The following is a 26,921-nucleotide window of genomic DNA, read 5'->3' on the forward strand; positions in this document are numbered from 1 at the left end:
TTCCAACGACAAGCCGTCATTTTTTATAATTTTTTTTTTAATCCTCAGAACTCGTGTTCGACGTGGCCACTCTCATAATGTCGTCTCTTTGAGGTAGAAACATTCCTAGTTTAGAATCATTTTCCTCTCAGCTCTTGTGTTTCATTGTGTTTCAGTTTCCAAACAGAGTCAATCTGGAATGAAAACAAAGACGTTCCAGATAGTTTCATTCTGCTTGTTTAACCTGAAGGCTTGTGTTGTTCGACCAGGAGTCCCGAGGGGGCATTTCCTGCCATTGAAGACGGTGGATAAACCCTATTAGCCTGTGCCTCAGCTGGATAACATGATTTATGCTGTGAATATTTATCTGTGTGTCGCAGAAGGCAAAACATAATATCCTCACAGCGAGTTGCTCCCAGGTCAGCCTTGGTCATGTGCTGAAAGTACGCCTGCGCAGGTGTTGTGGAGGGAAATCTGCTTGAAAACAATTCAAATGTTTCCACAATGGTCAATTCGAATACCTGACGACAGGATAGAACAGCATTTGACTTTAATTTTTTGATTGGATCGGCTATTTTATAAAGGAAACAGAATACATTTGCTAATCTAATTAGTTTTACGTGTCCTAGGATTCACATTCACTCAGTGTTGTTTAATAAAGTAGAATAAAAATTTAAAAAATTAAGCTGTTGTGTTCATATTCTGTTCTGAAAGATGTTCTCTTTCTGCTTTCTGCTCTTAAAAAAACCCAAACCAAGCTATTCTCAAAACTAGATAAACAAATGAGAAAACTCTGATAATGTGAGTAAAATCGAAAATAACTTCAATTCATTAGTCAATTACATTTTTTCTGCTTTCATTCCATGGATCTGCCTTTATTTACTACGATGCAGGAATCAGGTTTTCAGATGTAGCATCATCCAACATGTCGTCTTCAGTGACGTTCAGCTCTGTTACTTCATCACAAATACTGCTTTCAAAGTTTTTACAAGGAGCGCAATAGTGAATTTCTTACTTTAATCCTCTTAACCCCAGTGTACTAGCTGGAATTCCTCACAACTTCAACCTTTCCCACACGTAAACTCTCAACCATATTTTATCTCCAGCTCCAGATATGAGCATATTGCCTTAAAAATACCAACAATTCTCACATTTTCCTTAACTTTTATGGCAAAATGTGACAAAAAAAATGTTCATGTTTCCTTGGTTACCCTCAGTGAGGTCGCTGTGTGGGCCTGATTGAACCGGGGCACTTTTGACAAGGTGAATGTTGGACCACCCTGCACCAGAAACGTGGCTGTCATTGTTTTTCCTTCTGGATCTTGATGAAGGTTATTCCCACTATTTAAGAGCAACACGCAGCGTGCAGGACCTGCTACGGTTACTATGCAAGTTGAAGCTCCACATGTTCCGTCTTCTATATTTATGTTGGTAGTTTGGTTTTTTTTTTTTCACAGGAAACTGATAAGTTGTTCTTACAACTCTCAGGCATGCGTAAGTGTTTACATAGAGTCCAACCACTCCCCGAGGGGATTGAAGAGGTCATGTGTGTGAGATCATGTGCCCGCACAAGAGTGGGTGTGTTTGTTTCGCTGCCTTTGTCGGGTCTGAAAGAACCTGCTTCAAGGTGCCAAATACCAGAACCCCACTTTATTTTACATGTATTTAACCCTTTATCATGACGGGCAACTTGTGCATCTCTATGAGTTTTTTTTTTTTTTTTTTTATCTTTTTTTTAGCATACCTTTAATCACATTTCCCATTAGAGCACACAACTTTTGCACTTATCTGCTTGAACTGAGCAATTCACGCAGAAAACTCAAAGAAGCACTCAGTAAGTCACAATTGGTGTCTTCAGGAATTAAGCGAGAGTGATCAGTCATTGTTATTATTATTGTGTGTGTGTGTGTGTGTGCATACATGCGTGTGTGTGTGTAAGGTCACGGGCGTATTAACCTCACCTCTCCTTCCTTTCATCTCCATCCAGCACATGGCGACGCCTCCCTCTTCCTCCTCGATGTCGCTGGCGGCCGTCATTGAACCGGCTGGAGGTTGAAGGTTAGGAAAACCCCGCGTTGATGCCGATCCGTCAGCAGAGTCGGGGCAGCGGTGGACGAGGAGGAGACGGGAGCTCCGTGAGCCGCTCTGCAGGGAGAAATAGTCGGAGTTTTTTTCAGCTGACTTTGTACAGACAGACTTATGAAAGCGGACGGCCGCTGAGATTCTCTGGAATCCCTTCAGTGGTTTCCCAGCGTTCATAGCCCTACCTGGAATTATAGACATACTAACATGCAGATTTCTTTCATTTGTAAATACAGTTCAGTGGAAATCTGCTGTGTTTCAATAAGTTCAGCAAAATCATTGAAGGGAAAGTCAAATTTGAATATGTTTGGGGGGGACTTTTGTGTTACACCAAAGAATCCAAGAGCAATAAATTGCCCAAAATTCATAAATGCAAATGCATAGTTTTTTATTTTTTTATTTTTTTATTTACCACATGACTGGTTATATCTCAAGATTGACAGACAGCTGTTTATGTAAGTTATTGAAATAAAAATTATACAATTTCTGTTAATGTAACTACAATTACATTAATATTACAAATTATTCATTAAATCATTACATTATGAAACCTCTGAAACATTCAACTTTCTTTATGAAGCCCAAAATGCAGAGCTTCTTATTGGTTTGCATGGATTTAATAAGGAACTGTCAAGACTGAACTGAGAAATTATTGATGGTATTTTAAACGAGCCAACAAATTCCACAAAAAGGAAATTTGCATCTAAATGTTTAAACTTACATTTTTGTGCATTTGATTGCTTATGTTTTGTTTATCATAACAAACAAATTCTAAATTACATAAAGCATTTTTAACACATTATACTTTGACTTTCCTTCAAATGTTTTCCCTCAGTTCATTTCAGACATAGAACAAAATGCCATGTATATATTAACTTATCCAAACCAAACCCATTAAACTTTTTACTTTTTTAATTTCTGGTTTAAAGCCTTCATTTTACATTGGAGTAGTGTTCAAAACACTTATTTAACTTGTTTATTTATCACAAAGATGTGTGAAGTGATCATTGTGTTCCCATGCTGGAAAAACAGTTTCTTTTGAAAGAAACAACGCGACATTAATGGTGTAAAGCTCTCAAACACGTAGGTTAGGCTGACGGTCGAGGAAGAACATTACATCCATGGAAAAGTTGCACTGGGACAAAAGCAGCGGCTCTGCGTTTGTATGAGAGCGACTTGAACTCCCGGAGCAGTGGAATGACCTCAGGCTCGCTGATAACAGCGCCAGCTCAACTCCGCAGCACAAAACACGACATGTCCATGATGTCAGCCGTGCTGCAGTTCCACGCCACTCCCTGACAATTAGCGTCAGTTACAAAAGCCAGAGAATGTCACCCCGACTGGACAGCGGCGTTGACTCAGCGCAGCAATAAGCCGTATCCTACTCTCTTAAGCCCGTTGAGTTTACCATCGCTCCACGTTACAATTCAAATGTTCCACGTTGTCTTACGGTAAACTCTCTTGGTCTGTGAGTCAGTTAAACCGCGCAAGCCATCGAGGTTTTGTACACAAAATAATTGAAGTGTTATTCTGTGTTTTTTCTATTTTAACTGTGTGCTGTCACTTTAGGTTAAATCTGTAATATAACTCATTGGCATCATGCCTTTTCTTCTACACTTTATTCGATAATCAATGAACTTTTAGGGTGTAGCTGGATGTGCATGGAGCAGGACATGAGCCAGGTTCAGTTCAGGTCACACTGCTGGAGCAGAAGTAACGTAGCGTGATGGAACAAATACTTTAGACTTGGAACACATCAGGGTGGGAGCAGCAATCAGACACGAGGAGAGGAAGTCAAACGAATCAAAGAAATGGAACATGACAGTGAGAAAGCCAAGTATGTAAAAAAAAAAAAAAGTCACAACCGTAAAATGGCAGCATAGTTCAATGAGTGTGATGACTTTAGCATCCACTATACCTACTTTAGATAACCAAACTCATATCTCTATGAAATTGTTCCAATTTTTATTGGCATCAACCAATAAATTGTCAATAATCATAATGTATTAAGTTATTGGTAACTGATTGCACTGTTGGGGGTCCTCGGGCCCTGGCGGCGGTGCTCGGGGGCCCAGTGAGGTTGGCCTGGTTTCTGGGGTTGCTGGTGTGGTGTAGGCAAACGTCAATAGTAAGGTGTGTTGGTGTGAGCGCCCCCTAGGCCTTGGCTAGTTGCTGGTTTTACTACCACTTCAGGACTTACTGTGGCTCCCCTTGCTCAATGTTTTGTTAAGTCATTCTTTCTTTCAAAAAAAACTGTTGTACCCTGATGTGAAATATTGCAAATTCGTTAACTGCCTTGTTGGCCAGTTTTTCTTTTCTTGGTATTCCCTTTCGTCTCTGTGTCAATTTATTTAAAGTTGAAATGTATTATCAAAGCGAGACAAAGATCGCACACTTAAAAATCTCACAGGGGAACAAAATAGAATCAAACAAAGTATAATCGGCTGGCAGATTTCCTAAATGTTCCTTGTTTAATGTTATTTTCCAGCCGAAATGAGGATATTGGCACCGATACCAAACTTTCTCAAAGTGATTGCATCCAATCGTCTGACTGTGAAAACACACTAAAGGTCAATTCTGAACAGTAACTTTGATTCAGGGGAAACAAAACAGGTTTGGAACATTTCTTGAACATGGTCCCGGGTAAACTCGGCCTCGGCTTTACAGATAACTATCAAAGAAAACATTTATGGAGACTAACTTCCCTGTTTTTTGTTTGTTTTTTTTGTCGCCAGACTGACTTGTTCAGATTAGACAGGAATACGGTGTCACTCTTTGCGACTGAGCCTCCCGCCGCTCAACCTCCTGAAATCAGTCACGTCTCCCATAAATAAACATTCGACTAATTATTTTGTTGCTCCAGGGCTGTCACATCCCCTCCACCCCGTTTTGTCCCACCACACCTCTTACAGAGAGGGAAACGCTGAGGCATTGAAGTAAAGTCGGACGCCTGCAATCTCTCACTGTGGCTTCAACCTTCGAACTGCGATCACTTCCACGATCACTTCCTCATTGCATCAAACATTTCTAATCCCACATCTTATCGACTTGAGTCACTTCCAGGGAAGAGTCAATCAGATGTGATCACATTCCGACCCGGGACTCCACCTGGAAACCCGGCAGCTTGTGCAATGAGAGTGTTTCACTACGTGTTTATGCAACGCCGTCACATTGCGTTTCTGCATCCTGTGGGCAGGAAGCTCGTCCGGCCCTCTTGTTCCCACTTCCCTACGAAAGACCAGGAGCCACCCTCCGATGGAAGCCGTCGCGGTGACTGCTTCAAGACCGAGGACTAAATTAGACCCCCAGTAAATCAGACAATTGTCGCCGCCGCTGCTTGGTGCACCTTAGGGAGGCTCATTCACCTTCACAAGTCATGAGTCAGAGTCTCTCCTGGAAATGCTTCTTGTCTTAGAGCGGCTCACGCTGTGGCTAATAAAAGTCCCCCGGAAGATGCTTCAGACCTGGAGAAATCCTTTTGTGAGAGGTCAAACATGAACAATCAAACCTCAGAATCGGATTCCAATAAGTGGTTGATTATTGTGATGAATCATGTGATGATGCTGATGTCTTTTGTGCTTTGAGATTTCTTCTTCCAAAGAACAGTACTCTGCATCCTCCCCCTTCTTCGTCAACATTCATCGATTCATAGGTTTCTAACCTCTCCCTATAACCACCATGTATGGAAAACTCTTTTACATACATGTATACATTTGTGTGTATCAATAGCAATTAATCTTATGTATTAAGAGTTCAGTCAGTGACTTTGTTTTTTTTTTTTAAATATGGAAATATGCTGATATAATCGCATTGGTGACACTCTTGCAAACATTTACTCAAGTTTGTCTGGTATTCTCAGGTTTTTAGACAATGTTTTAATGTTACTACTTTAATAATGTCACAGGAAATATAAATATATGATAATGAAGAAGATTTCTGATGTTTAAGGTACATTTCTGACCTGTCGCGGAGAATCTACTGGAGTGTGTTTATTGTCACGTTGACAGCAAATCTTCCCTCTTTGAATATCAGATTTCTTCGTAGGGAAACAACCTCAGCCAACAATACGAGTTCATTGGTGCCATGAGACTGAGCCAAAACAGAATAAATTGTCAGGTTGTAAAATCTAAACAATGAGCCAGAATAGAGCAGGCTGCCAGAGTTTGGTTGTAAATCTGTGTTTGTCTTTCTGAGCGACAAAAACTTTGATCAGACTGTTTGTTTACTGAAGATCATGATGCACAAAGGCTTCTCACTCTCCTTTTATGTTCCTCGATTAAATGAGTAATCTGTGGTTGTGGGGTGAATCAAAACTGGGTTTTTTGGGTTTTTTTTTTTTTTTTGTTTGTTACAAATTTACCCAGAGAAATAAAGTTGCTCGGTCCAAACGGTTTGGAGATAAAATCCTGTTTTGTAACTTTGAAAGCCAAATATCATCCCTCACATTCTGCCCCCATGTGTAAAGAGGATGTTTACTTCTGACTGACATTATTTAACCACTTCTCATACGATCCCACTGCCAGATTATCTGAACGTTTTGACTGTATTCTGTTAGGTTGGGGTTTTTTCTTCTTCTTCTTAAATTGCATTGAATAAAAGAAACTATGTGTAATTAACGATCAAGTTTCAGTGTTTCCAAGTAAATATTGAGAAGTACTGGAATCCTAAGAAATAATAACTTTTAAGTTTCTTATAAAAGATGCTAAAGAAACAAGACTCTAAGAAAATATGCAAATTCAAAATTTCTATCAAAATACACAACTTTCATAGAAAATCAACAGATTTGAATTTATTTTTAATTTATCCGAATTCAACAATAATTTATTAAAATCAACAAAAAAAATCTATCTGATACTAACCTAAGAAAATGCTCATTCAAACATATTCTATGAAAGTCTACAAATTCACTCAAAAAATCTTCAAATTCAAAGGATTCTAAGAAAATGTTAAAAGCAACAAAGAAAAATGAACTAAATTTTAAGAAAATTCTTTGTAAGAGTTCATTCTTAGCAAATATGCATCTACAAAATAAACCCATTCAAATGTAAGAAAATATTAATTCTGGAGCATCTTAAAGAATTTGATAAGCTAATATAAAATAAATGCTTTTTGATTTTATTTTTTTAATTTATAAAATCTGTCTTGTCTGCATCTTGAAACGCCCGGTGGAAGTAACTTTCCTCTTCATATTTTGTGTGGCTGCACTTTATTATCCAGCTTCATCCATCCTGTTCACGGGGTGGCTGCGTATTGGATCTGATCCCAGATCACTGTGGGTGAGGGCCGTTCCACCCTGCAGGTCACCGCTCCATCACAGACAAATCGCCAAACACGCGTTCAGGGGAAATTTAGGGTCATCGATTTACCTCACATATAGGTCTTGTAATAAAAAACAAATCAGGTTTTCGTTTCATCGGTTGATTGTTCCCGAACAGGATCAAGTGATTAATCGGAAATGTATCCTGGCCTCCTTAAAAAGAAGTAGAAATTAGTTTGAGCCACTTTGAATCCAATTTATTTAACTAATGATCATATTTATTAAAATATAGTATCTTTAACTACTTGCTTCAGCTCATTATTCTGAGTTTGTATAAACACTTAGACATTTCATAACTTCTCCAATACATGTGTCATTTAAATGCTTTTAAATTAAATCGGGGTTTGATTTATTTGATTTTATTTTGTTGGCACAGTTCTCTTCCCATGAGCCGGGACTCTGAGAAGAGGCACCCAGAGGGGGAAAGACTGTGGGATTGCGTTGATCCTCTTCTTATTAAAAGATCATGCGTGCGCTCGTGCTTAGTCAAAGCGCGTGCGTGCGTGCGCTGATGTTTGATCGAGCAGTTAGTTTGAGATAAGGCGCCTGTTGGACAGTGTTAGGGGTTGAGCAATCAGACCGGGGCTTCAAACTACTGGCTAGGACGGGACTTCCTTCCTCCACTGGTCCTGGAGGAGAAAAAAAAAACACACGCACACACACACACAGTTTTCGGCTTTTATAAATAATCGGAGACTATGCCACGACTTCACTCGCGGTATTTGATTGAGGTTGTCGAACAAAGACTTGTACACAACCGGAGATCAGAAGCTTTTGGAACAGAGACAGTATGACGAAGTCTGTCGGCTGCGCGCTGCTGCTCCTGTGCGGACTCGGACTCGGACTCGGAGTCGGAGTCGCGCTCCCCACTCAGCTCGGACGCTGCGCCGGGGATCTCTGTTTATTCCAAGACTCCCTGGACTTTGACGGAGCGCAGAAAGCCTGCGCCACCATGGCCGGGCACCTTTTTTCCCCCCCTGGTAAAACACTAAAGAACTTGAAGAGTGTGATGGACAGCTTCCACGGTGGAGTCTGGCTCCGGAAAAGCGACAGACCCGGAGTGGACGGAGAGTGGCGCTGCCTCGCGGCTTCCCTGACGGTGGACCGGGACGTTGGGACGCAGTGGGAGCCCTGCGACCACAAATTAAGCGGGTTTGTGTGCCAGTACGGAGCCGACGAGATGTGCGACGGCTTGGAACCGACCGGGGGCGCTCTGTTGAGGTACGCCACCACCACAGGCTTGGTCATGGACGGCTTGGGTACGTTTCCTCCGGGAACCATCGCCTTGGCGCAGCCGATTGACGGTGAATATCCAGACGCCAAGCGCCTGTGTTTCTCCAACAACTGGTTACAAGCTCCCTGGAGCTGCGAGGTGCTGCAAGGCGGCTGCGAGCACACGTGCGAGATGAACTCGCAGGCCAGCTGCGCGTGCCCGGAGGGTCACTCCCTCCACTGGAACGGCTTCTCCTGCGCCCCGAACCCGCGCGCCAAACCACAGTGCCCGCCGGGGGGCTGCCAGTGCGCCCCGGGCTTCACACAGGGTCCGGGTGGGAGTGGCTGCGTGGACGTGGACGAGTGCGAGGATGCGAACTCGTGCACGGGCGAGGGAAACGAGTGCAGGAACACCCCGGGAAGCTACACGTGCATGTGCGCGGATGGTTTCGACTGGGAGGACGGAACGTGCGTAAACGTCACCATCTGCAGTCTGTGCGAGCACATGGACTGTCAAAAGTATGACGGCGTTTACCGGTGCGCGTGTCGCGAAGGCTTCATGGTGTCCCCCAGAGACCCCACCAAGTGCGTGTGGAACTGCACGGAGAGGGACTGCCGGGCCACGTGCGACTCGAACTCCGGGTCGCAGTGCTTCTGCCAAGACGGCTACGTGATCGACTTCGCGAACGACACCCATTTCTGCACGGACATAGACGAGTGCGCGGGTCAGTTTCTGTGCGACCACCAGTGCGAGAACCTGTTCGGGAGCTACAGGTGCCTGTGCGACGAGGGCTTCGACCTGTGGGGCGAGTCCAAGTGCGTGAAACGCGAGGAGGACGTGGAGGAGGAGGGGTCCGGGTCCGAGTCCGAGTTGCCCACGCAGCGCACGGTGACGGCGGCCGGGCTGCAGCCGGGCGCGCTGCCCCCCTACATCAAGACCGGCAGCATCCTGGGCATCACCGTGTTCATGCTGCTGTGCGTCGTGCTGCTGGCGCTTTTCACGCGCAACGCAATCAAACGATGCGGGAAATTCGAGCTTTCCACCTTCAAACACCCAGATCTGGATATTTACTACCTGCAGCAGGTGAGCACGGAGACCTACAAGAGACTGTCCCTGGACAGGCAGCTGAAAAACGACTCCCAGAGACTGTGATGCCTCCAACACACTCCCAATTGTCTAAAAACACTGTTTCCCCCCCTCGTGACGCGCAACGTCCAGCAGGGACTTTTTAAAAGCTGCAATACATCACACACTGTAAAGTCGGAGCACATAAAAGTGTTGATGTAGGACTTTAAATGAGGACAGTTGTGGAAATATTAACCTGGATGCTGAAGAAAGTCAAAGGAAATTGTCTAAAAACAATGGTACTACAATGCTGGTTTAGTCGTCCCTCCAATTTACTCCACACAATATTTCATTTTTGTAAGTGTTGGATCATTTTGAAAAGTGAATAACCTTCACTGTGGTTCTGATAAACACTGGTGTTTGTGTCCACTCATGGTCACTCTTGTACACTGAATGAACAACTTTTAAACTGTACCTGACGCTTTCTCCCGGGTTTTGTTTTCATGACATCAAGTAAAGCTACACGGTGGATCAGTGCTTTGTACTTCCACTTCACAGTGAAATTATTGGTAACTGTCTGTGTTTGTGTATGAATATCATATATGGCCAAGATTTGGACCTTTCAATATATGGCAAAAAATTTTTTTTTATCGTGATATCAACACGTGATCAACTCGTGATACATGTTGCAAAAAAAAAATGGTCTGAACTTGGATTAGCTTTTCAGGCACGAATTCCCTGCAATTCCAACGTGACAGATTTTTTTAATATGAAAAAAAAACATGTGATTACTTCTAAAAAAAAAAGAAAAAAATGTGTGATTAAAAATCAAATCTAAGGGGAAAATTTTACTATCTCATTTTAGCCTCCTCCAGAATTTAAAACAAAAGTAATGTTAAATTGTCTGCTAAAACATGATAATAATAACAATCCATCCCATTGTAACTCCAGACAGCTTTTGTCACCAGTAAATGCTCTCTTAAATGCTTTGTTGGGCTTTGAATTGTTATTACGCGGTGAATAAACAGTGATTTCACTTCAGAAAGTGAACCTTTCTTGTGTAAAAAGCTGAAAGCAGATGAAGTGATTACTTTTAGATTTCATCCATGTGGCAGTTTAAATTGAGTACCTTGGGTTTTCTTTTTCTTTTTTTTAAATCTGGTGAAGTCCTGTTTCCATCTTCTCCACACTTTTGTTTTTTGAAAGCGTCAACATCGGGTGGGTTTTATTTGTTTGTTTCTTCATAATGTGAGAGAACAATGCTTAATACCATAACTTAAAAGATGAGACTGAAGAATATATCATTCATTTATGGAATAACTTCAGTTATTCGAAAAATAAATGTATTGAGAAATTGACAAATTCAAAGTTTGGCATAAACTTGAATGAAAACTACAAACTGTGTGTGTTTTCACTAGTCTATAGACCCATACAGTTATAAAACAATAGAAATATGCCCAAGCATTAAACCAAAGAAAAAAGTGCCTGAAAACTGTTTAGATCTGCCAGAAAGTGTCTGATGTTTGTTGTTTTCTCTCATCTGTAAACATTTTTTGAGTTCCACTGCAGTTCATCCTTGCAGGTGATGATATTAGAAATGTTGACACACCATGCTGGCTGCACTCTGCGATCACCACAGCAGCTTATTAACTTACTGTACAACACACCGGTCATGACAGATCGCGCAAATATGAATGTAATAGCTCGGAACGCGCTGCTAAAAGTGCTTCACAGATCTGCACCTGTTGTTCCACCTCTTTGGATCGTTACTGTATTTTGTATTTTATTTTGTTGAATAAATAACGATTAACATGCTTTGCTTTGTGTTTTTGTGTTGGATCGATCAAAGATCCTGTTCGATTTTTATACTGTGATTACAGAAACTGTTTTAAAATACAATCCCAGTTTAGATTGGCTGCTTTTTTTTCTGTTTAGCTTGTGGAACTCACACTGAAGAGTTGAGGTGGTTCCCACAAAGGCTCCTTTAGGAGTTGTATTTGCATTTCTATACACAGTTTGCCTGAAAGGTTAGGCTCTGCTTCGAGCAGTAGAGACTGGGGAGATTAGTCAGCAGTGAGGGAAAAGTTCACTCCTTTCTTTATATTAACTCCTTCTCTCCCTTTTCATATATCAGAGGCTGCACAGCAGGAATGTGGAGGTCACTACTCGTTAATGGAGGTCTGAAACACAACTCTGGGTCTTTAAGCATTTATACAAAGCACTTTGTTTTCTTCTAAAATGATCAGACACGCATGTTTACTCAACCAACTTGAAAAAAGCCAATCCAGTATAATTAATAACAAGCTAACGTGTCCACGATCAATCTTGTAATACCACATTACACCACATGATGGTGGTGCGAGTCACTTAAAATGTTTTCTTAAGTGCAAAGCAGCAGCAGAGCCAGGACATATGAAGAAATATGAGATTTTTTCAACTTTGAAATGAGTCAGATCTTGAATATCACTTCCTCCAAAGGTCGGCTCATTATTAGATTAACGTTTTTGCTTGAAGGTAAGTTATATTATAATAATTTTATAAGCACTCAGAAGAATTCTATGGTAAAGATCGGACCGTAATCATAAAAAAAACTTTCCACATAGACACAAATACACGTACATATATTGGGGAATTAGGGCTCGGAGAATATCTAGATACATTCCCGCTCCAGCTGCTTTGATTAAAAACAGCTCAGCTCTTTGACTTTGAGCTTCGTCAGATAAAACAAAGCTTCACTGCTGCAAACAATAACAAATGAAAGTGTAAATCATATCAAGATATTAAACTAGCAGCATGTGTCCCCTGTTATGATCCCTCTTATCGTGAGTGTATCGCGTCTCAGTTGGTGAAATAGAGCCAAAAACAAACAGAAGGGCTCGCATCTGCGACTTGGTTGCAAACGCTTCTCTGAAAGAACCGTTCAATCGATTCAAATCTGCTCGAAGGTTATGAGAAGTTTCTGGCGAAAACTCTGAGGAAAAGTGACTCACTGCTGACATCTAGAGGACCAGAGTGACATTACCAAAGTCTTACACAGCCTCTCGTGAATTGAATGTGAAAATACTACAGATTTGATGCAGGTCGTGGGTTGCTGGAGCTAATTCCAGCTCACAATGAGCAAGGGCAGGATTCACCCTGGACGGGTGGCGATGCCATCACAGGTCAACTACACACTCATGTTCAAATCTCTGGGAAATTTAGGGTCCGTAATGAACCTCACATGCATGTTTTTGGACCGTGGAAGGAAACCCAAGCACACATGAGGGGGAACACGCAAACTCCAAAGAAAAAGAACTGGCTGGTATTTTAACCTTTGACCTCCGAGGTGAGAGTACTGAGCATAATGTGGTGCTACTGCAAGTTTGACTGAACCAGGCGTGATTGTTCACAAGCGCAGCCTCTTAGTTCATGATGAACTAAAAGTACATTTCCATGAAATTCAAGAAATCCTATAAACACAGCCACTATCTCAAACAAATTGACTGAAAGTTATTCTAATTTACTGGTTTTAGGGACGCTGCTTACTCAATGGGTCATTAATGCAACTGATTGTTCTTGTATTCTGGATTCTGTTCTGGATTGTACTGGAAGTATCTGGCAATTACAAACATTTATGTTATATACAGTATATTCGATTTTTCTTTACATGTAAGCATTCAATAGAAAAAAAGCAATGCTTTCACGGTGTTGATTTCTCCTACAGTGGGATATAAATACATTTTGTTCCCCAAAATGTTCAAAACTTTTTAAATTGTTCATATTTTGGCATCACTTCAACAGAAACGTGGCGCTAACTCTGGTCCGACTTGCTCGAACTGAGTTGAAACAGGACTTGGGAGGGGCCACTGTTTGGAAAAAAAAAAAAAGAGGAGTGGGCAGTTGGGTGAAAAAGCCCCCTTGCGTGCGCGCAACACGTAACACTCGCTGCGTCAGCGCGTAAAGTTCGTGCGTCGAGTGGGGATGTGCTCCTCCGTTATGAGGAGTGTGGAGGCACCGCGAGAAGAAGAAGCAGCAACAGGCAGCAGAAGAGCGACTTCCTTCCTCCGCCGGGGCACTAATATGGAGTTGGGGGGTTATAAATACGACCAAAACAAGTTCTCAAACAAACAAGGCCACGCGGTGCAGGGGCGCGCAAGACCCTAGACGGACACCGCAGAGGCTCCAACATGAAGGATGTTTCAGGGCCGGTTGTGTTTCTCTGGGTCTTCCTGGTGGCCAGAGCCTGCGGGATAGCGCCGAGTAGCGGATACTGCATCGAGAGCCAATGCTTCACGGTGTTCCGCCAGACGAGCAGCTTCAGGGCGGCGCAGGATGGATGCAGCGAGCAGGGGGGCCACCTGATGACGGTGCGCTCCTCCGTGTCGCACGACATTCTCTTTATCCTGCTGGGAAACTTCACGGAGAACTTCTGGATCGGTCTGCATCTCCTCGCCGGCTGCCCCGACTCCCCCGACGCGCTGCGGGGCTTCCAGTGGGTCACCAAGGACACCGAGAGCGACTTCTCCAACTGGCTGCCGGGTTTTGACAGCAGCTGCTCGGCGCCGCGCTGCGTCTCTGTTTCCCAGCAGAGCGACTTCAAGTGGACGCAGGAGCCATGCGCGCAGCAGGCGGCCGGCTTTCTGTGCGAGCACACCTTCCGCGAGCAGTGCGCGGGTCTGGCTCTCCTGCCGGGGGAGTCTGTCACCTACACGACCCCGCTGGGGTTCGGGGGAGAGGACCTGCTGTCCCTGCCGCCCGGCAGCACCGCCACACGGATGCCATCGGAGACCGAGTACGTGTGCTTCTCGGAGCAGTGGCTGCAGGCGCCCTGGAGCTGCGAGTTCAACGAGGGCGGCTGCGAGTACAAGTGCGCGGCGGACCCCAACAACCTGCCCTCGTGTTACTGCCCGCCGGGGCAAACCGTCCACCCGGAGAACAAGGTCACCTGCGAGCGGGTGACCGACGACCCGTGCCTGGCGCTGCGCTGCGCGCAGGTCTGCTACGAGGAGGAGGAGGGCAAGTACGCGTGCACGTGCGACCACGGCTTCCAGTTGGCGGAGGACGGCAGGTCGTGTCTGGACTTCAACGACTGCAGGGACGAGCGGCAGTGTCCCGGGGAGAACTTCATGTGCGTCAACACGGTGGGCGGCTTCCAGTGCGTGTGCCAGGTGGGATACCAGCAGAGCGGGGAGCTGTGCGTGGACGCGGACGAGTGCGCGCACGCCCCGTGCGAGCACAACTGCATCAACTCGCCCGGGAGCTACAAGTGCGAGTGTTTCGCCGGGTACCGGGTGAACCCCGCGTCCCCCGACAAGTGCGAGCTGCACTGCGGGGAGGAGGAATGCCGCGCGGAGTGCGACCCCAACGACAGGTTCCAGTGTTACTGCCCCGTCGGATACATCGCCGAGGAGCGGGGCGACGACGTGTTCTGCGTCGACATAGACGAGTGCGCCTTCTCCTACTGCGAGCAGCACTGCGTCAACACGTACGGGAGCCATGTGTGCGGGTGCTCTGCGGGGTACACGCTGGTTGACGGGTACAAGTGCGCGCGGAGCGACGACGAGGACGCGGACGGGGGGCCGGAGGGGTCCGGCATGACCACGGATCCAAACGTGCCCACGACCCGGTTTGTCGCCCCGCACCCGGGTCCGACCAAGAGCCCGTCCGGGGTGAGCCCGACCAAGAGGCCGTCCGGGGTGAGCCCGGGGGGGCTGGTGGGCATCATAGTGTGCACCGCGGTGTTCGTGGTGCTGGTGGTGTTTGTGGTTTATCACCTGTTGAACCGCAGAGGGAAGGGCGGGGGCGCGGGGGCGCTGAAAGCCGCTGATGGAGAGGCGCACGGCTTAGAGCATGTGGCCAGTCACAGTTAGAAAGAAAGAAAGAAAGCAGACATGTGAATGTATAGACGCACTGTGACTGATTTGAGTCCTTTTGGGAAAACGCAGGATTCAAAAAGCAAAACAAGCTCAAGGAGCCACAAATATCCTACAAATATGACTCTTTTTTTTTTTTTAATGATTTCCAGAGGATAGAAGCTGCTCACACACCACAGCAGCCCTGCAAAGAGACTGGCAGAGGACTCCTCCTTTTTATTTTTTAGAATGCTTTAAGCTTGGATGCATAATAAATTATGTTTTGACCAAAAAAAAATCCATCTTGCTGGGTTTTTTTCTCCTCCAAAGCTTCCCGCTCGATACTCGAACTGACTGCGCCACCGTCTGGAGAAAAGCGTGTTTTACATGCTCCACAAATGGCTTCAGGAAACCAGACGTCACAAAGTCGTCTTAATTTACTTGACCACTATTCCACCAGATATTTTCTAGTTTTACTAACTTTAAGTTCTCCCTTGTTCATACATTGTCGTCTGCTGTGTGACCAGAGCTCTTAAAGCTCAGGAAAGCATATAAGTGCATTTATAGACAATATAATATTTGTTTTGGTCAAAATTTGCAAATTAAAACAATGTTTTCTATTGACTTACAATCGGTGAAATATTGAAGTTGGTCAAAATCAGGAGAATATTCAGTCTGTGCCATCACACATCTATATATCTTTACCCTTACAACTATTTTGGTCAGAATTGTCTCACTTTGGCAACAAATAGACCTTAACTATAATAATTTTACCTTGAAATTGGCAAAATTACCCCCCAAACCAGCTATTGTTATGGTAGTGTGGGCGTTTGTACAGAAAGGCTCTTCTGGGTCCGTTTGTATGCATTTTAAATCCACCAGTGTTTAACAAATTCAGGAAATATTGATTCAGCCGTGACAATCAGCTGTTGTGTTTTCATGCCTTGTGTAAAAAAAAATAAAAAGTGTTATTGTGTGAGTAAAGATGTTTTTCTCCACAAACAAATGCTACAAATCTACAAAAATACAATCTTCCTGCTCTCTAGAATTCTTACTCAGGATTAACCATTATCTTGATTGTCAGAATGGCCGTTTTAACTGATCTGTTTCCACTAAGAGGACATTGTTCAGTCAAAACGTGCTTGCGATGTACTGCAAAGGCCTTAAATATGAACTGGATGTGAGGGCAAAATGCCAAAACTGTAGCTGAAAACATCCAACTCAAACATTTTGACTACGTTTTGTGACCTAATTTCATATCACGATTTCACTGGTAGTCACGTTCACACTTTCACACCAGTGTTGACAACTGCAACGTGTTGAGCTTAACCTCTGATGCTGTAACTCGCCCTGCCCAGCGAGCCACAGCCATCTTATGACTCGATAAGCAAACCATGACATTATTGAGTGATGACATTTAAAATGGTTAAAACAACTACGTTATTGGCAGATATATATTACAAAGCTTAAATCACTACTTAATATACAATTAGGAAGAAAAAAAACGTTGTACAGGATGTGATGACATCTAAACAGACACTTCTTCTCACATCAACGACACTCCATGAGTCACAGCCACTGGTGGGGCACCCAGTAAAGCTGATGGATCAGCAGAAGACTCAGAGAACCGCTGGGGGGAAGTGGAGATTCACAGTGTGTCATTCAGGAGTGAAGCAGCTCAAATATTTGAAATGATTTGAGTTTGTGTCGTTGATCATGATCTGTCAACTGCGTGACATGCTGCGGTTGTGTGTTTTCACCGAGGGCTGAAAGAGAAGGTCGGGATCATGAAATATCCTCTGTAATTAAACTGTAGAACAGCTAAAATCCAGTGTAAATACTGGAAACACAAACTCTTTTATTGCAATTCTTACAATTGTCTACAACTTCTTTCTAAATATTCATCGCATTCCAATAGTTATTATTCTGTAAAAATATTATTTCCATATCTTTTGTGCAGTGTGAAGCTGCTGATGACTGAATTTCATGAATAAAACCTTGCATCCTGATTGAATTTGGCCCATGATTTCAGTTTGTGTAAAATTCAAGAAAAGCATGCATCTGAATATTTATTTATTTAAGTGATTCAATTCCAAATGGGAAACATTACATTTCCCCACAGTGATGCAGTTCATGTATCTTTGATTATGGTTTACAACTAATGAAATCTAGTTTCCCTTTTGGAATTGAATCACTGAAATTAATCAACTTTTAAATGATTTATTGAGATATACCTGTTGGATATATTTAACATTATATTTGATAATTCATTTTAACAACAATCTGAGAAAACACCTGGGACCAGAAAGACTCAGGTCATTTCATTGATTCGAGCTCGAGATTTCCATTATTAGGGAAGAAAGTGAAGAGCTGAAAGCGGAAGAAAACATTGAGCCATCTGGGAAATTGCGACATCCTGTGTTCTGTCTGAAAATAAACCCCAGTGTTCAGTAGAATCCTCGGAAGTCACGTTTATGTGTAGAGAAAAAAAGATCCGAGGAGAAAAGACCGAATCACCAACCGAACCGAGACCGAACCGGACGGACCGACCGTCTGGACTCCGGCTTTCTTACCGTTTGGACCGAACAGGTGAGAGTTTCTCCTCCTTTTAACGTTATTCCTCACAGAAAACAAGCAACTGCGGAGATTCCTGATGTTTTCTTGTTTTAATCAACCGTCTTTGATCGTTTCTAATCGACATTTCCAGCGAAAGTTATAAACCCGCGCGCGAGAAGCTGAAAAGTCAGAGGACCAGTGTGACTATTAAATATTTCTTCTTTCCTCAAAGTGCACGTACACACACAAAGTACACACACCTCCAACAATGTTTCACAAGTAAATACATGTTTTAACCTCTAAACTCACAAAAGTTCACATTCATTCAAATCAAACATTGGTGTGTGGTTTGATACCAAAACGTCCATATTTCTGATGTTGGATCGATTATCATGATATTTACATTGTGGTATGATATATCTATTATTTCAGACTTTTTTCTTTATTTTTATAAACAAATAAAGGACTATAAAACAATAATGCTTGTACTACAATGAGAAATAGTAATATGAATAATCATAACAACAATAATAATCATCATATTGACAATAACAACAACAATAAGAAGTAATATCAGAGGCAATAATAAGAAATACTTTTACCCCATTATCCAACAATATATTTTAAGGTTTTTGTACAACATTTTTGTATAAAGTATCCTGTTGGAATTTAAAAATGAGATAATTTCCATCTAATTCAATTCTGTTTTATTTCTACAGTGCCGAATATAACACAGTCATTTCCAGGCACTTTTACGGAGAAAGATCCACATGAACAAGAATAAGAGACGACGGGAAGGAAAAACTCCCTTTTAAATTAAATAAACATGCAGAACAAAAACTACCCAACCAAAATAACAGAAGATAATACAATGCAGTAATAAATTGATTCCAAAATGTTTATACTTACAATACCATGGATACTTACTTTTGTATCAATACTTACATTGTTACCTTTTCATTTTCATTTTTCAAAGTTAAATATTGTTGTGTTATTTAGGTCCTTTTACCTGAATGTTGGCATACGTTCTTATCCTCCTATGTGTAACAACTGATGCTAATACAGCTTAGTAAGGGTCCCATAAAAGCTACAGCTGAACATAGTCATGTCAGAGGCTATAATGTGAAATATAATACCTCTAACACCTTTCTCTAACAATGCCATTTCAACGTCATCACTGTTTTCAATTTTTCAGTATTGGATTCTATCAAAGAAGTAAAAAGCTTCAAGGTCTCAAGTATGTTTTTCATCCAAAAGGTATTTTAGTTGCATTCATTTTTCTGATTTATTTAATTATTAAATTAAAACCAAACAGAGAAAAAAGCTGCGTAAACAATAGACCTCAGTTCTTTTTCTTTTCATTCACTATCCAAAAAGATTGACGGATTAGATACACAACTTTTCAAAAGTTTTTTTTTTCTAAGTATTTTGAATGTCTTTTTATTTATGCAGAACACTTACATTACAAATGTTACATATTCATGCATATGCCATAGATTTGACCTTTGTTATAAATTATTATAATATTATATTATTTATGACAGTATACAAAGAGTACACAAAACCTATTACTTTGACTTTATTTGAGTCTCTTTATGAGTGCCCCCTGTCTTATCTACATTATTACTCACGCTCCAGGATTTCGCTCAAGGAAAACACGTCTTGTTATTGAGATGCGGCGTTATCGTGAAAGCTGGATTGATTGTTGAGCAGTGGCGCCCCAGTGAACCCTGAACCTGCCAGAGCAAACACTGACCGTCTCCCTCTCTTATTAAAGGCCCTCTCGCTCACGAGCCGCTGATTTTATTTAAACGTTGTCTCCGGGTGTGTTGTCGGGGCGAGTGCAGCATGTGGACGCTCTTCCTCCAGCTGGCCGGAGTCGTTTTATATTTACAGGTATGTGTTGTATCTTACTATTCCTTTGTAAAGTAAACATTTGGACTGTTGGGTGTCACGCAGAGTAAAATTTGTCCAGAGTCACAAAACATGATCGACTTTTGATATTTTAAAACACATCTTATAAAGATGCATATAGTTTTGCACAAAAACTGCACCTTCGTGTGTATTTATCAAGTTGCATAATTAAAACATAGATGGTTGGCTATTTAGTTATAGTTTTTACATATGTTGATTATTCTTTTAGCTGTTATTTTTTACTTTCTGGGCGTTTCCTTTAGTTTCAGTCTTTTCATCTCACTGTTTCTAGGTTGTTGTTTTTTTTTTAAGAAGTTTCGACATAACTTTTTAGTTTCTACACACAACAACCATCCGTGTAATCTGGCATCGTCGCTACTGAAAATAAGTGAGTGTGTCCAAGTCGCAAGAAACTGCTTATTTTCATTCTGAGAAGTTTCTTTATTTGGATTAAATCGATGGTTGACTCACCAAGAGGGAACTTTAGACGCTGAATATTTATCAGCTGAAGCAAAAAGCAGCATGCAGGTAACAGACCCTCGTATTTGGGTGTTTGAAAACTCCCTTGTTTTGACGCCTTTGTGACTTTTTGAAGTCAAAACATCCATGACAGGATTTTACAAACGTTACTGTAGAATTTTTCAGAATGACTTTGATTTTTTTTTTTTAACTACGAAACATCAGGTTGTTCATAAAGGTTTCGTAGAAAACAGCGCATCACGTCCAAAAATGTCCTTCATTGGGGTTCAGGGTCGTCCTGCACATTGCGTTAGACGCTCTTGTTTTGGCCTGAAATCCACATTGTAGATGGTCAAGACTGATTTGATTCTTATCACGTTTCCTTGGTAGTAAAGATAGAACAGTCAATTTTCCTGAAATGATTGATCATTTCCAGGTACCCACATGCGTCCCATCATGCAATGCGCAAGGACTCAAGGCGTCATGCAGCAAGCGGCAGCTGCGCTGGGTGCCTGCTTTGCCTCCCAACATCACCAATCTCGTCCTGGGTGTGAACTCCATCCGCGAGATCAACAGCAGCGCGTTCAGAGACTTCAGAGACCTGGAGGAGTTGAACCTTGAACATCAGGAGGGGAAGCTCACCATCAAGAACAACGCCTTCCTCCGACAGAGGAAGCTGGTTCGGCTGTTTCTGGGCTGGAACACTGGCCTTCACCTGGAGCCGAGGGCGTTCTCTGGACTCTACAATCTGAAACACTTGTATTTGCAGCACAGCAGCCTGAATGAATCCATTTTGTCCGGAAGATACCTGGAGCCACTGTTGTCCTTGGAGACGCTCGACCTCAAAACCAACGGAGTCGTCAGACTCAAGCCGGGCCTGTTCTTCTCAAGACTCACAAAGTTCACGCAGCTGAATCTCGAAAATAATCAAATCCAAACATTGTGTGAAGACGACCTCGTCGGCTTCAGAGGGAAATATTTTACACATTTAAACCTGCAGTACAACAAATTCTTCTTAGCCGCGGACCTGGGAAGTTGTGGGAACCCGTTCAAAGGAATCGCTTTTGATACTCTCGATTTATCAAATAATGGGTTGAACGAAACCAAAATGAGATTATTTTTTAAAGCAATTGAGGGAACGTCCATAACTCGGCTGATTTATTGCGGACTGTTTGGCAAAGGGTTTTCGCACGACAACTTCGTCGACCCTCATGAAAGCACCTTCGAAGGCCTCCGGAGGAGCGCGCTGAGCGTTTTGGTTCTGTCCCAAAGCAAGATATTCGCTTTACAGAAAGCCGTCTTCAGTCATCTGAAAGATGTTGTTATCATTGACATTTCCCAAAACCACATAAACCAAATTAACAAGAATGCCTTCGATGGTCTTCAGGGCCATTTACGAATGCTCAACCTCTCCTTCAACCTTGTGGGAGAAATCCATTCTCACACTTTCACCAACCTAACAGAGCTGAGGATTTTAGACTTGTCCTACAATCACATCGGTGTTCTGGGACACTCCTCATTCAGTGGTCTGAACAAACTACGTACTTTATACATGACGGGAAACTCCCTGAAAGTCCTCGGCTTTCCGGAGTCTTTACCAAACTTAGAATATCTCCTCTTGGGAAGCAATAATTTGGAGTCAATCTACTCTATTGCTCATTTGGGCTCAAACAGCATTCATGTAGATGTTTCAAACAATAAATTAACAAACTTGGAAGATGTTTATGTCATCGTGGCTCAATTCAAGCATCTCAAGCATTTATTCTTCGGAGGCAACGACATCAAGTGGTGCACCTTGAATCGGGGTGTCGCGATCCCTGGGAATAACAGCGTGCTGGTGCTGGATCTCCACGACAGCTCCCTGCAGGTCGTTTGGGAACGAGGGACTTGCCTCGACTTGTTTGACAATTTCCACAATCTGCTCGGTCTCAACATAAGCTTCAATTCTCTCTCGGCTCTCCCGCGGGGGATTTTTCGCGGCCTGGGCTCGATCCACGAGATCGACCTCTCGTCCAATGCCCTGACCTACCTGCCGACCGGCGTCTTCCCGCTCAGCCTGCAGATACTCGACCTCTCAAACAACTTCCTGGCCTCCCCCGATCCGGAGGCCTTTCTGTCCCTGACTCTTGTCGACCTGTCGGCGAACCGGTTCCACTGCGACTGCAAGCTGGAGGGCTTCCTCAAGTGGATGAACGCGACAAACGTGACCTTCCTGAGCCCGCTTGCAGAGCACAGGTGTGAGTTTCCAGACGGACTACGTGACCTTCCCCTGCTCAGTTACTCCGCCAGCGTTGAGCCGTGCGACGACGACGACGACGAGCCGTTCGTCCAGGGTCTAAAGTTCGCCCTCTTCGTCTTCTCCGCCCTCGTCAACGTGGGCGCAGTCCTCGCTGGTGTCGTTTACACCCGCCTCCGCGGCCACATCTTCATCCTCTACAAAACCATCGTCAACAGGGTGATCGAGGGCCCGAGACCGCCGCCGCCCGCCAGCGAGACGCAGTACGACGCCTTCCTCTGCTTCAGCAACAACGACTACAAGTGGGTGGAGGCCGCCCTGCTGAAGAAACTGGACAAGCAGTTTGCGGAGGACAACCTCTTCCGCTGTTGCTTCGAGGCCAGGGACTTCCTGCCAGGTGAGGATCACCTGTCAAACATCAGAGACGCCATCTGGAGCAGCAGGAAGACTCTGTGCGTCGTCTCAACGCGGTTCCTCAAAGGTACGGCTTGAGCGTTTCAATGAGAAGATGAAAACTAGAGGAAAATGAAAACGTTCGCCTCAAAATCTTGAATTGGCGAAAGCAATTTACGTGGCCATGACAAAAGTCCCTTCCTCTCGTAAACATCTGACTTGTAGGACAAGATATTTATCAAATACTTTTCTCAGTTTATCTTAAAGTCTCTAAACAGCAGCTAAACATCCACCATCTGCAGATGCATTAAAACCTGGCTCGACTCGCAGCGTTGGATCCCCCCATCCCCCAACTTCCTGTTTAGTTGCTAAAGTACAACAGTAAAACTGAAAAGTCTGTATCTCCTGGTAGACGGCTGGTGCCTGGAGGGATTCACTTTGGCGCAGGGCCGGATGCTGGAGGAGCTCACCAACGTCCTGGTGATGGTGGTGGTGGGGAAGGTTGGTATGAAGACACCGATTCACTTTTCTTGTTACTTTTTTTTTGTACAGATGATTTGTTTATTTGCAGCCTTTATGACCTAAAGATACTTTTTTTGCAACTTTCTACTAAATATAATGTATTTTGAGCTGCAAAATATGTTTCACCTTCAAAAATAATGATAATATAGCTAATTTGCTTGTAAAGCTTCTAGAAACATTATGGCTTGTGTTGCAGTGGAGTTTGATTTAGTACAATGCAGAATGGCAAAAAAATTAGATTTTAACTTTTTTAACCAATCTACACATTTGTCTTAATATTCTTTGTGGTTTAAGCTGTTTTAGAAATGTAAATAGTTTTACAGGTTTTGGGGGATGTTTGTTGTTTTTTATCAGTTTTACTTATTTTTGGGTTTCTGCAAGCAGTTCTTTCCCAGTTCTGCCATTTGTAGTCATTTGAGTGATTTGAAATGTTTCCTTCACACATTGTGGTTGGCCATTTTTGCCATTTTCATCCATTTTAGCATTCTGAATACAATATTTCCTCACTGGAAATGTTTTTTTTTTTTTTTTTTTTTTTTTACAATATTAACTTGGATTTTTCAATCATGATGCTGTTAAATACACATTGCATGTTTGTGTGAGCACATATGCCATACATGTACTACCCTTAAAATGATGTGTCAGGAGCTGTGCTAAGGTCCTAAGGTATTTTACATTAAAATAATCAGCTGTTCACTGGATTCTATAAACAATAAAAGCATCATTAGAAGTTTTTCAATGAGATATTAACGCATGTTTTACCCTTATAGACAAAGTCCGGTCGGGATATCCTTACATACTATTGAGTATAAAGCTGATCTCACAACTGACCTCCCATGATGCTTTGCAGGTGGCTCACTACCAGCTGATGAAGTGCAACGCCATCAGGGCTTTTGTCCAGCGGAGGGAGTACCTGACCTTCCCCGACGACCCTCAGGACCTGGACTGGTTTTACGAGAGTCTCGTCTCGCAGATGCTCAAAGACACCGAGGTGAAAAAGTTTGCCGAGAAGCGGCCCGAACCCGCGGAGCCCGGCGCCGAGGACGGGGTCCAGCTGCAGAACATGAACACTTGAACTAATGCTTAATGTCACAGTAGATTATATGTGACAAAGAGGACTGGATTTCAAAAAGAGCAGAACACATCTGCCCTCAGACAAAGACTGAGTTTGATTACATGTGTGGAGGTTCAGCTGTGGCGAAGAGACGTCACCAGATAGAGACGATTAGTAAATAGTTGGGAATCGTCAATTCTTTTGTTATTTATGTATCACCGTTCTCCTAAAGGGCTCAGAGATGATCTAATGTGTGTTTGCGCACAAACATCAGGAAAAGGACACTGAAGATGACGTCCTTTAAAACAGAATATGTGAACTAAAGCTGTTTTAAGAGCCTTGACTGTGACGCTGTTTCAAAAAGTTTCACTTTCAAACGGCAGCAGTCCATCTCGGACCAACAAGGGAAAATGTGTTTATATCAATAAAGCCTGAGCAAAAGTGTCGCAGCTCAAAAGGTTTGTCTTTACAAAGAGGAGAAAAACATCATGTTAGGTTGGAGTAAATGATGAATCTTTTTAATCTGTTGGTCATAGAGCTACATAATGTCAACTGAGCATGTGATTAAATGGTTGCAATAATTATATTATTACTGATAAATACCGTACTTAACTAGAAAATGTTAATGTCTTTGTGTTTTTCAAAATAACGGTGAGGAGCAGCAGTCTGCTGACTTTGTTTGAATTGAGTTGAAGGAGCTTCACCAGGATTGGACTGAGATGAGAGTGGACACACAGACGGATCCATGCAATGGACACAAAAACAAAAGAAAAATTAAATCACATAATTAAATTGTTGGCCCCTTCTGAAGTAGAGAGCAGTCTTACCTGGGTTTAGGACTGAAGCCGTCTCCTGTTAGGAGAGTCGGTATGGAGACGTTCCTCATCCAAACAGCTGCCAGTCCAACGTGAATATTTCAGTCCATATATGTGAGCCTGAAGTGACTGATTATTCAAAGCAAATGCAATCAATGTACTGAGCACACATATTCAACATGAAGACATGGATGTGAATTAAACTGGACTACCTGTGTGTAAATATCTTAATCTTGTGTCAGATAAATGTCTTGGTGACTCAATTTAAATAACTGCACCAGCATAAAGGAAACTGAAGGCCACCTTGAGTGTGAAACACTGAAAGCTGTAAAATTAAGATGGATAACAAACAACCAACATTTCATGCCGGTAAGTTCTACCCTTGTTCCAATAGGATGATTGGTGCTCGACATTTATATTTAATATTAATTTGAGGTCTTTGTGTGGAGCTTGCTTAAGATTTTCCTCATTTATTTAGTTGTATTGAAGTTTGAGACAACATTTTCAATGTCATTGCTACTTTTGAAAACTCTTGCTCATGTCAGAACAATTTTCCCGGCAGGATTATGAAGTTCATTTAGAATTCAAAGCTGTTTTTTTGGTTGAATGATTAATTAAATGCTCGATGACCTTCTAATGTGATTGATATCACACATGTGATCATTGAAATAGATTTCTAAAGATATTGTAAGTTAGGGTTTTTACTGATTTATTTAGGTTTCACCTTGCGTTTGGGCTGGATAATGTCAGATCTGGCAACCCTGCTCATTTGGATAAAAATACACACTAATGACTTAAATTGTGTTCAAATAGGTGCAATAACATCACTATCTTTCAAAACAATTTCGACAAATGAAAAAGCAGTTAATAGAAAAAGTGTGAACAAAGTTTTATAGGTTTAAATACAATTAAAGTTGCAGGTTGGATGAAAATTGAACGCATGCATTTTGGGCCAATAACATAAATTTTTAGTAATTAAGTAAAAACCTTAAGTTAAGTAAGTGGTTCATGTTGTTGGCTTAATGGTTCAAACATTATCTCTAGTCGAGAGCATGAACTTTCAGCCCTGTTCCCCCCTCCCTGTATGAAACCACTAGGTGGCGCATGTTCACCGTGTTTCCTGTATGATGTTCACAGCATCGAGCATTGATGATTCAGTCATGAGAGCAGCTTGATTGTTGGAGGTGTGTTGGGTGATGAAGGGCGGGGGGGTGGGCATGCAGGGGTCAGCCGGTTTCCTCTGGTCTGAAAACAGGAAGCCACCGGGCAGCGGACAGCTTCTGTCCCGTTGCCCCCCCCCAACCGCCTGCGTCCTCCCGGCCTTTACGATCCAGCTGCTGGGAGCATTAGGGCCCGTCTTCAGGCTCCTGCTGCTTATACACTCTGGACAGTCCATTAATCTGAGCCCGGCTCAACCTCGACATCTGTCCGCTTCAGCCTGCTTTTATCGCTCGGTCGTTTCCATTTCCTGGGAGGTTTTTTTCC

The 26,921-nt window shown here is 42.8% G+C and overlaps 3 protein-coding genes across 3 annotated transcripts; all 3 read left to right on the plus strand.

Moving 5' to 3' along the window:
• Positions 1-8,059: 8,059 nt before the first annotated feature.
• LOC308143022 (thrombomodulin-like) lies at positions 8,060-11,457 on the plus strand. The gene has a single exon (XM_080513679.1). It carries the CDS (start codon positions 8,169-8,171, stop codon positions 9,741-9,743), a length of 1,575 nt encoding a protein of 524 aa, XP_080369805.1. The 5' UTR covers positions 8,060-8,168; the 3' UTR covers positions 9,744-11,457.
• Positions 11,458-13,614: 2,157 nt separating this feature from the next.
• LOC308143406 (thrombomodulin-like) lies at positions 13,615-17,478 on the plus strand. Its single transcript, XM_080514197.1, has one exon. The coding sequence runs from the start codon at positions 13,823-13,825 to the stop codon at positions 15,503-15,505; it is 1,683 nt and encodes a 560-aa protein (XP_080370323.1). The 5' UTR covers positions 13,615-13,822; the 3' UTR covers positions 15,506-17,478.
• A 3,356-nt stretch (positions 17,479-20,834) lies between these two features.
• Positions 20,835-25,207, plus strand: LOC308143263 (toll-like receptor 5; the record flags this gene model as incomplete). Its single annotated transcript, XM_080514002.1, has 3 exons — positions 20,835-23,133; positions 23,458-23,546; positions 24,418-25,207. The coding sequence occupies 3 exons, from the start codon at positions 20,835-20,837 to the stop codon at positions 24,640-24,642; spliced, it is 2,613 nt and encodes an 870-aa protein (XP_080370128.1). The 3' UTR covers positions 24,643-25,207.
• Positions 25,208-26,921: the final 1,714 nt, after the last annotated feature.

The sequence above is a fragment of the Blennius ocellaris genome (genome assembly GCF_963422515.1).
Source record: "Blennius ocellaris genome assembly, chromosome: 18".
Lineage (NCBI taxonomy): Eukaryota > Metazoa > Chordata > Actinopteri > Blenniiformes > Blenniidae > Blennius > Blennius ocellaris.

Excerpts from the sequence above, each read along its gene's own strand:
- LOC308143022 (XM_080513679.1), top strand. The coding sequence starts at position 8,169 with ATGACGAAGTCTGTCGGCTGCGCGCTGCTGCTCCTGTGCGGACTCGGA.
- LOC308143406 (XM_080514197.1), top strand. The coding sequence starts at position 13,823 with ATGAAGGATGTTTCAGGGCCGGTTGTGTTTCTCTGGGTCTTCCTGGTG.